This window comes from Solanum dulcamara, chromosome 1, assembly GCF_947179165.1.
Source record: "Solanum dulcamara chromosome 1, daSolDulc1.2, whole genome shotgun sequence".
In the NCBI taxonomy this organism is placed as follows: Eukaryota; Viridiplantae; Streptophyta; class Magnoliopsida; order Solanales; family Solanaceae; genus Solanum; species Solanum dulcamara.
In genome coordinates this window covers 3,741,108-3,756,346 of record NC_077237.1, presented here as the reverse complement: position 1 = coordinate 3,756,346, position 15,239 = coordinate 3,741,108, and the positions used below count along the sequence as shown (strand labels likewise).

The 15,239-nt window shown below is 34.8% G+C and overlaps 3 protein-coding genes across 4 annotated transcripts; 2 read left to right on the top strand and 1 right to left on the bottom strand.

The window, feature by feature from the left end:
• The first annotated feature begins 524 nt into the window (after window positions 1–524).
• Window positions 525–7,967, top strand: LOC129898191 (ATP-dependent RNA helicase DEAH11, chloroplastic-like). 2 transcript variants are annotated; one of them, XM_055973090.1, is made up of 3 exons: window positions 525–1,723; window positions 2,972–6,005; window positions 6,607–7,967. In XM_055973090.1, the coding sequence occupies exons 1-3, from the start codon at window positions 929–931 to the stop codon at window positions 7,815–7,817; spliced, it is 5,040 nt and encodes a 1,679-aa protein (XP_055829065.1). In that variant the 5' UTR covers window positions 525–928; the 3' UTR covers window positions 7,818–7,967. The 2 variants fall into 2 exon arrangements, with proteins under 2 accessions (XP_055829065.1, XP_055829064.1); XM_055973089.1 differs by having other exon boundaries at window positions 2,972–6,107.
• Window positions 7,968–8,255: 288 nt separating this feature from the next.
• On the bottom strand, window positions 8,256–8,840 carry LOC129885163 (uncharacterized). The gene has a single exon (XM_055959367.1). It carries the CDS (start codon window positions 8,838–8,840, stop codon window positions 8,256–8,258), a length of 585 nt encoding a protein of 194 aa, XP_055815342.1.
• Window positions 8,841–12,931: 4,091 nt separating this feature from the next.
• Window positions 12,932–14,695, top strand: LOC129898175 (RING-H2 finger protein ATL54-like). Its single transcript, XM_055973088.1, has one exon. The coding sequence runs from the start codon at window positions 13,353–13,355 to the stop codon at window positions 14,520–14,522; it is 1,170 nt and encodes a 389-aa protein (XP_055829063.1). The 5' UTR covers window positions 12,932–13,352; the 3' UTR covers window positions 14,523–14,695.
• Window positions 14,696–15,239: the final 544 nt, after the last annotated feature.

Genomic DNA, 15,239 nt, shown 5'->3' with positions numbered 1-15,239 from the left:
TACTATCCATAAAATTTGAGAGTCGTCGTTGACCCTATAACAACTATTAAAATAGATTAATATATACTATTCATAAAATTCAAAAGTCGTCGTTGACCCTATAACAACTATTAAATAAATCACTTTATACTATTCATAAAAATTGAGATTCGTAATTGACCCTAAAATGATTGTAAAATAGTTCACTTTATACTATCCATAAAAATCGAGATTTATCATTGGCTCTATAACAACTATCAAAATAAATCACTTATACTATCCATAAAAATTGAAATTCGTCGTTGTCCGTATAACAACAGTAAAATAGACCATTTTGTACTATTCATAGAAATTGAGATTTGTGGTTGATTCTATAACATTCATAAAATAGACTATTTTATACTATTTATAAAATTTGAGAATCGTCGTTAACCTTATAACAACTGTAAATAAATCATTTTATACTACCCCTAAAAATCAAAATTCATTGTTCCTAACCCTAAAAACAGCTATAAAATAAATCACTTGGTATTATAAATAAACCTCAAAATTCATCATTTCCGACCCTGCTTTACCTTAATTGTTTTCTCAATTTTCTTTTCCTAGAAGAGCAGAACAAAGAAAGTGAGGCTAATTCACAATCCAAGCAAAAAAAGGAGTGCAAAATACTTCGACCTTCACTTCTTCTTTTTTTGTCTTCCCCTTCTTCCACCATTAAAATCCCAAAACTTTTCAACTTTCTCTGTTCACTGTTTACCTCTCTGTTTGCTCTGTTTTCTTCCTATACATACAAATTCTATACATATACACACACCCTTTTTCTAGTACTATCCGTCCCTTTCTTCCCCACCTACCCCGCCAACACACACCCACAGAGTTTCGCAGTCTTTATCAACTTGTTGGGTCACTCTGTTCTTCTTTGCACACTTTTTTTCTTCTCTTTTTTCCAATGCAAAAACGGGTTTCTTGGCCGGTGAATCAATCCGGTTATGGATTTCACCGGAATCCTCCGATCCATTATCGACCACCGGAATTTTCGAAACGGAACCCATCCAATTTCATAATCCAACTCCGGGCAACTCCACAGAACTGGAAACTGAACCGGCAACACCTGAACAACTTGATAGCAAAATTACCCTTCACCCCAGAAAACCCTTCAGTTATAGACTCCGGTTTCGTCGTGGGAATCTTATCGTATGTTGAATGGAATCAAACCTTAGAAGTTATGGTGAAGTTATGGGAGTTAAGGTTAAGTGGTGGGCATTGTTATAATCCAATTTTAAAAGCAAAAATTGAACTTCCATCTGATAAAGAAGAGTTGAATGAGAGATTAAAAGGGGTTTTCTTGGAGAAATTGAATAGGTTAATCAATGGGGTTTTAGTACAAAAATGGCAGAAAAAGTTGGGTTTTGTGATAGATGAAATTGAGAAAATTTCTTTTTTGTTGAAGAAACCAAACAGGGTTGGAGTTTACCAGGAGCTTTGGAAGAATAAAAAGGGTATTGAAAGTGAAAGAGATTTGATAGTATTAAGGATTGATGAATTCAAGAATGGAATTAAATGTATCATGGATTATTTGGAGGGTTTTGAGAATAATGAGGATTATAGGGTGTTTAAATTTGGTGAAGAGATTGATTGGAATACAATTCATTATTTGATGATGAGAGAATGTAGAAGGCTTGATGATGGCTTACCAATATATGGTTTTAGGCAGCAGATTATTCAACAAATTCTATCTCAACAGGTAAAATTTACAATCACTTACCAATTTTGTTTAATCTTTTATTTACTGATAATAACTAGCTTACCATAGATTTTGAGATTATGAAAATTTATTTCAATATCAAGTTCCAAAAAATGACAAATTGAAATGGGAAAACTTCTAAGTTTCGAGTTTCAACTTCAAAATCTACTGCCAAATGGGAAGCCTTAAAAAAAGACTACTTTTTTTTTTCACCCTTGAGTCAAAGTTTTTGCCTCTGCTTTGGTAAAAGGATAACAAGCTTACTATAGATTTTGGATATCGAAAAATTTGTTTTAAATATCAAGTTCCAAAAATTACAACTTCAAAAACTCAAATTTTCAAGTTTCAACTTCAAAATCCATGGCCAAATGGGAGCTAGTATCAGCAAATCTTGTGATTCTTTTTACTTGTAATGGATTAATGAGCTTAAATATTTTTGTCTGCAAGTAGTTGCAATGCATTTTGCTAGTAATGCCGCATGCATTATAAGTATTACAAAGTAACAGTTATGCTGATTTCCCTTCCGTATGTATAGACATATACCAATTGAAACTTATCCGTAAAAAAGTTTGCAGTTAATTTCCTAAAAAAATCACTTGAACATTTTTTTTTAATCTTGTACTGATAAAAAGACACTCTGTTTTGCCATGAATCCATAGTAACCACGAAAACAACTTTAACCTTGAATCAGAGATTTTACCCTTTTCTTGGTAAAAGGATAGCAAGCTTAAATATTAGTATCAGCAAATCTTGTGATTTTTTTTACTTGTAAAAAGATGGTTTTACATGGATTAGTGAGCTTAAATATTTTTTCTTCAAGTCGTTGCAATACAATTTGCTAATACTCACGTACATTTTATTAGTAGTACTGGTATAGCAACAATTATACTGTTTTTTTTTCTGTTATATAGATATATACCACTTGAAATCGCCGCTATTATCACTTATCCTGAAAAGAATTTGCAGCTTCTGTTGATTTTTGTAAAAGCTTTACTTGAACATTTGGTGAAGGAGTTTAAAATTGCTTTTACTGATTAAGAGGAGCTAAAACTTGTGCTTAAATGATTTTATCTTGTTGTTTGCAGGTAGTAGAAGGATCACCCCCCCTCCCCTGTATTATTGTTCTTAATTTAGTAATTTGATTATACAAATATGTTATTCATATTTGAGATTTCACATTTCAACAGTAGGATGCCGTCTCTTTTTAGGGGCTCCATGTGTTTAAATTTTTTGATGGTTATGTTTTAGGTGACGGTTTTGGTTGGAGAGACTGGATCAGGAAAGAGTACACAATTAGTGCAATACCTTGCTGATTCAGGAATAGCTGGCAATGGTTCTATGATTTGCACTCAGCCTCGTAAACTTGCTGCCAACTCTTTAGCAAGTAGGGTTAGAGAGGAAAGCCAGGGGTGCTATGGTGATTGTTCAATCTCCTGTAATCCCCCACATTCGTCCTGTCAGCAGTTTGATTCAAAGGTAATTTTTATGACAGATCACTGCCTATTACAGCACTATATGGGTGACAAAACTTTGTCCAAGATTTCATGCATCATAGTCGATGAGGCACATGAAAGAAGCCTTAACACTGATCTTCTTTTAGCATTGATTAAGAATCTACTTCATCAGAGGTTTGATCTGAGGCTTATTATTATGTCTGCCACAGTTGATGCAAACCAGCTTGCAGACTACTACTTTGGTTGTGGAACTTTCCATGTGGCGGGCAGGAATTTTCCGGTTGATATTAAGTATGTTCCCTGTGAAGCTGATGCCCATCCTGTTGTAGGTGCAATTGCCCCTTATGTCCATGATGTTATTAAGATGGTGACTGAGATAGATAGAACTGAGGGAGCGGGAGCTATTCTAGCCTTCTTGACATCTCAGAGTGAAGTTGAGTGGGCTTGTGAGAAGTTTCAATCACCACTGGCAATTGCTTTACCTTTACATGGCAAATTATCCTATGATGACCAAAACCGAGTGTTTCTCTCCTATCCAGGGAAGAGAAAGGTTATATTCACCACAAATCTTGCTGAGACATCACTGACAATCCCCGGTGTCAAATATGTTGTTGATTCTGGCATGGTTAAAGAAAGCAGGTTTGAACCTGTCTCTGGCATGAATGTTCTCAGGATATGCAGTGTGAGCCAAAGTTCTGCTAACCAAAGAGCTGGTCGTGCAGGGAGAACTGAACCTGGAAAGTGTTACAGGCTGTACTCTCAAAGTGATTTTGAGGGCATGCCTTGTCATCAGGAACCTGAAATTCGGAAAGTTCATCTTGGTGTTGCAGTGCTGAGGATTCTTGCTTTAGGTATCAAGAATGTGCAGGATTTTGATTTTGTTGATGCACCGAGCCCCAAAGCTATTGAGATGGCCACCCGAAATCTAGTTCAACTAGGAGCTGTTACCCAAAGAGATGATGCATATGAATTAACTGCAGAAGGACTAAAATTGGTCAAGTTGGGTATTGAGCCTCGGTTGGGAAAAATGATCCTCAGTTGCTTTGATCAACATTTGGGTAAAGAAGGTGTTGTGCTTGCTGCCGTTATGGCAAATTCCAGCAGCATTTTCTGTAGGGTCGGTTCTGAAGGAGACAAGTTAAAATCTGATTGCCGTAAGGTGCAATTTTGCCATCCAAATGGTGACCTCTTTACTTTACTATCTGTTTACAGGGAATGGGAGATTGTGCCTAGGGAAAAGAAGAATAGCTGGTGTTGGGATAATAGTATCAATGCCAAATCCATGAGAAGATGTCATGAGACTGTGCTGGAAATGGAAGCCTGTCTTCAAAATGAGCTAAATATGATCATAACCAGTTACTGGCGCTGGCATCCTCAAGGGCTTAACAAGTATGACGAAGTATTGCAAAGTATAATGCTTTCTGCACTTGCGGAAAATGTTGCTGTGTACTCAGGTTATGATCAGCTTGGTTATGAGGTTGCACTAACTGGGAAGTGTGTCCAACTACATCCTTCCTGTTCACTTTTGAATTTTGGCCAACGACCGCGTTGGGTAGTCTTTGGGGATGTCCTTGCAGCAGCTAATGAGTATCTGGTCTGTGTTACTGCATTTGAGTTTAGTTCTCTTGTTAGCCTCACTCCTGCTCCTTTGTTTGATTTTCTGAAGATGGATGAACAAAAGTTAGAAAAGAAGGTTTTGACAGGCTTTGGAGTCGTGCTACTCAAAAGATTTTGTGGAAAATCTAACAGTAGCATTAATAATCTTATCTCTCGCATTAGAACTTTTTATTTGGATGAAAGGATAGGTATTCAAGTTAATGTTGATGACAGTGAGGTTCTTTTATATGCTTCTTCAAGAGACATAGAGAGTGTTTCCTTCCAGGTAAATGATGCTCTAGAGTATGAAAGTAAGCTGTTGAGGAACGAATGCTTAGAGAAATGTCTATTCAACGGAGGATCAGCAGCTTCGGCCTCTGTTGCCCTCTTTGGAGCTGGTGCTGTGATAAAGCATTTGGAGCTTGAGAAGAGATGTTTGACTGTGGACATATTTCCCTCAAATGGAAATGCCATTGATGATAAGGAACTGCTGATGTTTTTGGAGAGAGCCACATCTGGTAATATTTGTATGGTGCACAAGTACTCTGGAATGGACCAGGACAAAGAGGAGAACAAGTGGGGCACAGTAAAATTTCTTACCCCTGATGCTGCTGAACGGGCTACATTCTTAAATGGAGTGGAATTTAATGGTGGCTTTCTGAAAATGGTTCCATCCAGGAGCATACACAATAGTGATCAAAAGATGTTTCGCTCAGTTCTCAGAGCTAAAGTTTCTTGGCCTCGTAGGTACAGTAAAGGAGTAGGCTTTCTGGAATGTTACCAAAGGGATGTTCCTTTAATTTTAGGTGACATCTCTGATCTTATGATTGGTGAAAATCTTATCCGTTGTGAGGCAAGCAATAAGAAACCCAACAACATAGTCATTACTGGACTTGATAGGTACATGGCTGAGACAGAGATACTTGAGGAGCTGAGGGCAGCAACAAAATGGGAAATTCTGAATTTCTTCTTGGTGAGAGGAGATTCTGCAGAAAATCCTCCCATAGCTACTTGTGAAGAAGCACTTCGGAAAGAAATATCTCCCTTCATGCCTAAAAGGGTTCCGTATGTTAATTCTGTTCGTGTCCAGGTCTTCCAGCCGAAACTAAATGAGTATTTCACAAAAGCAGCTATAATATTTGATGGATCTCTTCATCTTGAAGCAGCCAAGGCCTTGGAGCAAATCGACGGCATGGTTTTGCCTGGATGCCTTCCCTGGCAGAAAATAAGATGTGAGCGACTGTTTCACAGCTCTGTTTCCTGTTCTGCACCAGTTTATCATGTCATCAGGAATCAGCTGAATTCTTTACTTGCTAGCCTCCACCGAAGAAAGGGTATCTTGTGCTACTTATTTTTATATAACTTCCTTACAATTATGTCCGTGTCAAACTAGGTTGCTTAAGTGAAGTGCCGGATTTTGTTTTAAACTGAACCTGAAATGTTCTGTTTTATATGCTCGGTTTGTTGGCATCTTCATATATTTTTGTATATTGTTTTTCACATTCCTATAACACTATTCTAAATCTTATTTGTGATGCTCAGATTGTTGGTTGATGTGAAACTCTGTTGCCTTTTATCTCGAAATTTTTTCCAAAGAGAAAAGAAGGGCCTGTTGAGTTGTGCTTTCTATTTTTGTGTTGGTTGATTGGGGGGGAGGAGAAAAATTAGAGAATCCAAAAGGGTTAGTGAGGGGATTCTTCTGCAGCCTTTTGTGTCTCTTCAACGTTATTTATAGTTTTAGAAGTGACCCTTATTTCCGAACAAAAAAATTTCAGAAGTCGGATGTGGATTTGTTTAATTGGTAGCTGAGTGAAACTTGTGATTGTTTTGCAGTTGGGCAATGCGAGCTACAGAGAAATGATAACGGTTCCTGTACAGTTAGGATATCTGCCACTGCCACCAAAGTTGTGGCAGAGATGAGAAAGCCGCTGGAGCAACTTATGAAAGGCAAGATTGTAGATCACGTGGACATTACTCCGACAGTTGTTCAACTTCTGTTCTCTCGAGAAGGAACTAACATTATGAGGACAATTCAACGGGAGACAGGAACCTATATTTATTTTGACAAGCATAGCTTGCTTGTTAGTATCTTTGGTTCTTTAGACAATGTTGATAGGGCTCAACAGAGATTTATTGATTCCCTTTTGGTGCTACATGAAAGTAAACAACTTGAGGTGCATCTTCGTGGAGGACTTTTGCCTCATGACCTGATGAAAAGAGTTGTTCAGACATTTGGACCAGACCTTAGTGCGCTTAAAGAAAAGGTGCCTGGGGCAGAGTTCTCTCTGAACACAAAGCGCCATTGCATCTATATCAATGGTACTAAAGATATGAAGCAAAGTGTGGAGGACATAATCTCTGAAATTGCTCAAAGGAGTTTTCCAACTCAAACGACGGGAGATGATACTGGCTGTCCTGTTTGCTTGTGTGAACTGGAGGATCCTTATAAACTTGAAGCTTGCTTCCATGTATTCTGTCGGACATGCTTGCTAGAGCAGTGCGAGTCTGCAATCAAAAGCCGGGAAGGTTTCCCCATGTGCTGTCTTCATCAAGGTTGTGCAGAACCCATCTTGCTTGCTGATTTGAAGTCTCTATTGTCAATTGAGAAGTTGGAAGAACTTTTCAGGGCTTCCTTGGGGGCTTTTGTGGCAGCCAATGGGGGTACCTACCGCTTTTGCCCCTCACCAGACTGCCCTTCAGTTTATCGCGTTGCAGATGCTGATATGGTTGGTGCACCTTTTGCCTGTGGTGCATGCTATGTGGAGACATGTACGAGTTGCCACCTGGAGTATCATCCTTACCTCTCATGTGAGACATACCAGAAGGTTAAAGACGACCCGGATTGCTCTCTAGAGGAATGGTCCAAGGGGAAAGACAATGTAAAGAAATGTCCTGTTTGCAGATGTACAATTGAGAAGGTGGATGGCTGCAATCATATCGAGTGTAAGTGCGGGAATCATGTTTGCTGGGTTTGCTTGCGCTTCTTCGACACCAGTGATAACTGCTATGGTCATTTGAGTTCTGTTCATCAGTCCATTACATGAGAAATAGGGAACCATAGTCCATAGTTTATGCAAGCGTGTTCATGTAAATATTTGCACGGAGTATGTAAGCAAGAGCTTTTTATGTCTGTACATATCTATGTTTATGTTGTAGAGATGTCTTCAGAACCCTTTTCTTATCTATAGTTAAATGTCTCTATTACAATAGTACAAAGTTACTGTTTAATTATGTGGCATTTGGTTAATTCTGTGTTTCCAACATCATAGTTACCTATAACAAGTCTTATAAAGCTAACTTTCTCAACTGCAAAACAAAGTGGATGTGAGAAGGAAAAGCAATTCAGTATAGGAGAAAAAAGAAACAAACAGAAAAACAAGTCTGGCATTGCCCAAGCCAATGACACGTATTGTCTGCTTTGGTCGAATGTGTCTAAAGTATCGTGCGCCTTTTTGACCCGCCCTCATCAGCCTGCCCTCCGTTCAAAGGAGGTATCTGTAACCAATTGCTGCTATGCCTAAACAGAAAGCAACTGCTATGAACCATGTTACACCATTTGTACCATTTTCATCTTCTTTTGTCCTGTCCCATTTATCAACATTTTCATATTTCTGCTGCTGCTTTTGTGTTTTTAACTGCAGGATTTGTAGCTCAAGAACTTTGATCCAGTTCCTATAAGCAAGCGATCGTGCTGATTCATCCAACATCAAATTCAAAAGAGCTTCCTTCTCCTTATGCAATGCCAGGTACTTCCTCTCTGCCTCTCTTGCTCGTGTCTGTGATCGTCTCAACGCCTTTAAAATCTCCAACCTATCACTCCCTATTTCTTGTTTCATCTCGATATCCCCCTCCTTAACATTATCATTCGTCGGTGTAAGCACCACCGACTTATCAGGACCAGAAAACACCTTGAGTGGTGGAGGCAAATCACAATTCTGCATAAGAAAATCAAGACTTGATTTTTGTTTTTGGCCAAACACATAATGATAACTCATATTCATCTCATCTTTGTTGATCATCAACCCCATAGGACTTAACTTTTGGTTATTCATCAACCACCCTGCCATCATTCCAAATTCTTGATTTTTAATTTATTTTTTTTCTGGCTAAATCTGCAAAATTTGTTGAAATATGTCAAGAATTCAAGAAAGTTGGTTGATGGTAGTTGTTGGATATAGGGGTATTTGTCAAAATGATCAAAGGTGTCTGATTGGTTGATAGAGTTGGTGGGACCCACTTTTCTGGTGAAGTGGCACAATCTGATTGGTTGGATAACTTCTAGTTTTCTAACATATATTTAATATAAGATGCGTGTATGAATAAAGAGGGCATGGGGGCGGGGGGGGGGGGGGGCGGAATTCTTTGCCTCTGATTATAAGCAAAGATAATATATAAAAAAAATATTAAAGAGTCAATATATTCTATTTGCTTTGGGGAAAAAAATAGATTCTATTTGTTCCTCCATTTTGTATTTAGATTAAAGAAAGGAGCAAGCTTGAAATTGAGAATTCTTTGTTTTAAGATAATTATGTATTTATTTATGGGAAAATTACACCTAATAGACCAATTGTAAAACTATTTACTCAAATTGAACCCAATTCAAACTATTTACCCTCTTACCTCATTTTTTCCCTTTTAATTTCGCGCATGACTTTATGCTGATGTCAGCATCACTGCTCCTCTTTGATACCATCAGAGTATATTATATTATGATAGTATCAAACAGTTTCTTCTTAATATATACTCTCATGGTATCTAACATGTATTTATGTCAGTGCCCCTTCCCTTGTTCCTCTTTGATACCATCAGAGTATATTATACTTTGATGGTATCAAATAGTTTCTCCTTGATACCCATCAGAGTATAAATCAAGAAAGAATGGACAACGCTTCAGCGAAACTGTTTGATACCATCAGAGTATATTATATACTCTCATGGTATCAAATGCACGAGGTACTTAAAAACAAGGGGTATGAAAGTAATGGAGTATCCAATGGTAAGTAGTTTCCTCTTTTGGGGTATAACAATAATTATCCCTTTATTTATTAACCACAATCTTTAAACACAAGATTTAAGAAAGAAAGAAAAAGAATTTAAAATCATGTTGCTTGCTGAATAGTGTTTCAGGAGGGAAGAAAATGAAGACAACAACATACCAGTGCTCTGTGCTCTATGTGTAACGCAATCTTATCCCTATCTTTGTAAATTATAGAGATCATTTTCGATAAATCTCGCCTCAAGTAATATCGAATATAGAAGAATATGGAAAGTTATAGTATTATGAAAAATGGAGAAAAGAAAATGACACTGTAATTACTCTTTTAATTTTGTCCTCCTTGTTTTTTTCATTTTGACACGCAACTTAAGAAAATCATTTATTTAGCATTAACCATGAAGATTACATATTTAATATACTCTTTTATCTTTATTCATACTTCCGAGAGATCTTTCATAAAGTTGAATAAATAAATCATATATTGGATTAAAGATAGATTATATCTATTTGAAAAAGAAAATATTCAAATTAACGAATGTCTTCTTTGTTTTTTAAAGTAACAATTATTTATTTAGATTAAGTTTATTTGGCTAATTAAACGATAAATAAAAAAGCTTGATGGAACATCATATATTATAATCTTGATAAAGATAGTATGGAGTAACATAAATTAGGTTTGCGAAATAAAGTATGTTACTAGCAATATAATATGACATATCGAGTCACACTGGCAATATTGTGAGATGATTTTGTCGATCGAGCTGAGATTGGATTTCATGTTATTGCTTGATGATAAGTGTAATGTGATATTCAATGTGATTTCTGATTCGTTAGTATGATATGAAATAGGCTTATTCATAAAAGAGATTCTGTCGAAATTTTGGAACATTTTTGAATCGTACATACTTTTTTGATTTCAGCATGGTTTTGATTTCTTGTAAAGTTACATACTTCTTAAAGGCCTGTCTGATCATGATTTGAAATCAGGTTAATTTTGAAATTGAAATTTTATTTAAACATGTACCGATCTTAAAAAAATAAACTTTTTTTACTTTAACTATATATATATATATATATATATATATATTTATGAATATTAATTTATTCAAAAAATATAATAATCAATTTGCTATTGCATATTAAAATTCATCACTAATACTATATAAAAAATAATTACATTATCGATGTTTATAACTCAAATAATTTATTCTTAAATATTATTGTATGTGTGGCTTAATGAAGGGGTGACTCTTGTCAGAATACATTTTCACCACCTCAAATACTTGGATCTGCACTTAATTAGAGAACACTGAATTAACTTGCACATCTATTTACCATGGGCCAAAGCTCAAAGTTAAACAATTTAATAAGTCAATTTTTTTTGTGTGTGTTTTAGCATACGATTATTCAACATGTTAAGTTAATTAATCGATTATGATAAATTGAGTTGTTTTTTTATTACAATATTTTAGTGTGATATGAGCGCGAAATTTGTAAATAAATATTATATTGGACCACCTCAAATAGAGTGAGAATCGATTCATACGATTTTTAGGAGAATCTGGTCTCAATAAAATAAAATAATTTGACTTAAGAAGCTCTTGCATTAATCAACATTTAATACAATTCCACTCGCTCCTTTATTACTATTTTCTCTAAAATTGAGAATAATATACTTCTTTCGTCCCTTTTTACTTGGCTTATATTGACTTGATAGTCGATATTTATTAGATTAAAAAAATTTAAATTTAATTAGTACTTTATATAATTATTTAATAATAAAGATAATATTAAAAATATAATAATAAATCTATTGATTTGTTTAAATGGATAAATAAAAGAGAGTATCTCTTTTGATTATCCTAAAATGAGAGGCTAAAAGCTTTGAACACTTCAGAATTTAGATAATTACAAAAGTTTTAAGTAATATTTGAACATCTTCCCCAAAGGATTGAAAAAGTTGATAACCTACCCATAAATAGTCCAAACATTTATTTTAAAATTAAAAAAAACGGTTACCTACTTTTTTCATATGAGATAAATTTAAGCTTTGAACATTCACAAGTTTAGGGAAAGTTATCCATGGTTAAAAAATGAAGTTGATAATCTAAGTAGTTTTTTTATGACAAGAAAATTCGTATTTGCTATCCTTCAAATATACCCGAGATAAATTTCGATCCAATATCATACTCCAAGTATTTCTTTTACATATTATATCCCAATCTACTCTTTAACATTTCCCTCATTAATTTACTTCAATAGCTTCCCAGTGGGTGATGATATTTCATTTTCATACTAATTTACAATAAAATATTATTCGGTATCGTTTTATCGAAAACTTTTAATATATACACATATGTATAAATGAAACTAATATACATATGTTGTTTACTCCGAAATTGTGATTTATAATAACAATTGAATGTGTATTCAAATATACACAAATTATGATAACCAAATATTATAATTTTTTATGCCAAACGACTTGCTAATGTAATTGGAAGCTCGTTCATAAGCTACACAACTTAAATTTTCTTGTATATTAACAATTTTTTTTTTTATGTCCGTGACCTTCATTTGCCAAAAATCTATAGACTTATTTGCTTCTCTCCAAATATGGGTAATAATCACTTTATCGACTTTCAATATTTATCTATAATCTTCAATATATATCTATAAGGGATGAACCTATGCGTCTTTTTGTTCAAAAGCTTAACAACAATTAAACAATCACTTTTCATTCATAAATCATTATATTTCATTATTTTTGCTAGTTATAATTCTTATTAAATACTTCATACTTCTGCGGTGAGATTTGAGGTAGGTCTCATCTTACCCATGTAGTGACGCTTAAAGTTTTTTTTTTATTTTTTATCTGATGTCTGGAAATTGTGGAACTTCGCACTTTAGAACTTATTTAAAAATAGCACTTCCAACAGAATTTTCTTCATACCCAAAACTTAAACTCGAAACTTCTGATTAAAGGTTACATCACATTCATGTCGGTATAGTAACTCTTGCGTGGTGTAAGAAGATATACACAAAAAAGACTCAATCAATTTTGTTGTTTTTTCCCACTTTAGTCATCTCTTGGACTTTTATGTGATGTTAGGCCCCACAATTCGTATTTAACGCGTATAGCACGTTAAAACTCCTCATTGACTTCCACAAATAATCCAAAAAACAGAAATTTCTAGTAAATTTCCCCTTAATTACTTCAATCTTCAACCAAAAGAACAAAAAACAAGTGAAAATCTTAGCAAATCTCAGTGTACATGAGATGTAGCAGTGTGAGGAAAAAAAAATCCAAGAAAAGGATTCCAATTTTCTTGTTTTTTCCAGTAAGATACTCTATTCATCATCTTTCATAGTTTCTTGAAAATCTTAATGTATTGTATATAGAATCCAAGAAAAGGGTCATAAGAATCTTGGTTTTTTTCTTTTAAAAAAATCGTAGTTTCTTGAAAATTTTAAGGTATTGTTGAATTCAAGAAATGGGAATATCATATTCTTGATTTCTTGTTACCTTAAAAAAAGTAGTTATTCTTTTTTTTGTTGTTGTTCTTCCCTCTTGTTTTATTTGATGGCTTTTTTTGGTAGGAAGATGCTAGAAAAAACTCCATTTGATATAGAAAAAAATGTTAAATGTTTAAGTTGTACAACATCTGATTGTCATAATGATTGTGGTGACGTTGTTGTATATGTTCCTAGTGATGGTCCATTTTTTACTCCCCCTCCTCCTCCTACTATACCTCATGTCACAAGTGAAAAATATCATATGCCCTTTTATTTTATCTTAATGCTTTGTGTCTTAGGGGCTTTTTTTGTGTTCATATGTTATATCATTATACTTAAGAGGAACAGGTCCAATTCAAGATCAATTAGGAGAAATGTTTCACAATTTGATGAAAATAGAGAGGATTTTGTTATAGATGAGAATTTGGGGCCAATTTTGGATCATCCAATTTGGTATATTCGTACTGTGGGACTTGGAGAAGATGTTATTGATTCAATTTCAGTGTTCAAGTTCAAAAAAGAAGAGTTTTTGATTGAAGGGACTGATTGTTCTGTTTGTTTGACTGAATTTGAGGAAGATGAGAGTTTAAGGTTGTTGCCTAAATGTAGTCATGCTTTTCATATTCCTTGTATTGATACTTGGTTAAGGTCACACAAGAATTGTCCATTGTGTCGTGCTCCTATAGTCTCTGATATGGAAAATTCCCCTGGAATGGATCACGTTGTGGAAGTTGTATCGAGTGTAGGTGATGATGATTCTAGTCCAAATGAAGTGATCGAAGGGAATGATAGGTTGGAAAATCTTGAATTGGATGAAGAGGGGAATGAAGAAACGAGGCGTGGAGTAGTTGAAAATCTTGATGATGAGGAGGGGAGATCAACGATGGACCTATCCATGAAAATTCCACGTCTTCTTGATGGAAGGAGGAAAGGGGTTCGTGTTTTTAGTGATTTGGTTGATCAGCATAGAGTGAAAATGAACAACAATGAAGTGCAGCCAGCACGAAGATCGGTCTCAATGGATTCCTCTGCTGCTCAAGTGATTCACCTCGCGATGAACGAGATGAATTCGAGGAAAATGGATCAAGGGTGTTCGAGTTCGAAGAGAGGAGATAAAAATTCAAGTTTGTATAAAGCAATGAAGAGTTCTTCCTTTGGACGTTCATTGCAAAATGTGCCTATTAGTATGAAGAGGTCTTTTTCTACTAGTGGAAAGTGTTCATTGCAAACAATGTAAGAACATTTCACTTTGGTTCTTGAATTCTTCAAGTTGGGTTCAAGAATTTCCCATATATATATATATGAACCATATATGAAAATGTAAAGTGTAAAAGTAATGTTCCACATAAAGGACTTGGAAATAAATGAATTGAGCTATAATTCAATGGTTACACAAGCTACTATGTATTACATATTCCCTCTTCTTAAAGAGATGTTTTGAGTTTATTAGTTGATGTTGTGATGAATAATACAACAAGAGACGGAGAAGGTTTATCACACTCGATGTTTACACTAATCCAATGATGAATTGTGCGTTGTGTTTGATAAAGCGCGTAATGATTTGGAGCAATTGTTATTCTAACTAAATATTGTGATTTTGAGAATGTTTGTTTTCTTACCATCACGGTGTAAGAAATTTGTACACCGATAAACAAAATGTTACATGATGTTCAAAATATTCCTCTAAAGTTGATTTTCAAGTGGTTAAACTTGCAAAAATCAATGAACTCCAGCTATATCTTAAATAGAGTCCATCAAAAGCTTTCCTAGCCCAAGTTGTGAACCCAAATGCTATCACAGCTCATGGCCCAATGGAGCTTTCCAAAATAATTCTAAACATGAAGTACACATTTGATTCGAAACTTGGCTCAAATGAAATTAAATTAGCAAACCCATAAAAAAAATCAAACTAAATCTTCTATTGAAATAATAAATATTATGAGAGAGAAATGTA

What these genes read in the sequence shown, in the direction of transcription:
- LOC129898175 (XM_055973088.1), top strand. Translation starts at nt 13,353, where the DNA reads ATGGCTTTTTTTGGTAGGAAGATGCTAGAAAAAACTCCATTTGATATA.
- LOC129885163 (XM_055959367.1), bottom strand. Translation starts at nt 8,840, where the DNA reads ATGGCAGGGTGGTTGATGAATAACCAAAAGTTAAGTCCTATGGGGTTG.
- LOC129898191 (XM_055973089.1), top strand. Translation starts at nt 929, where the DNA reads ATGCAAAAACGGGTTTCTTGGCCGGTGAATCAATCCGGTTATGGATTT. An exon ending in AACAAATTCTATCTCAACAG is followed by an intron (nt 1,724 to 2,971) that starts GTAAAATTTACA and finishes GTTATGTTTTAG; the next exon opens with GTGACGGTTTTGGTTGGAGA. An exon ending in TAGCCTCCACCGAAGAAAGG is followed by an intron (nt 6,108 to 6,606) that starts GTATCTTGTGCT and finishes ATTGTTTTGCAG; the next exon opens with TTGGGCAATGCGAGCTACAG.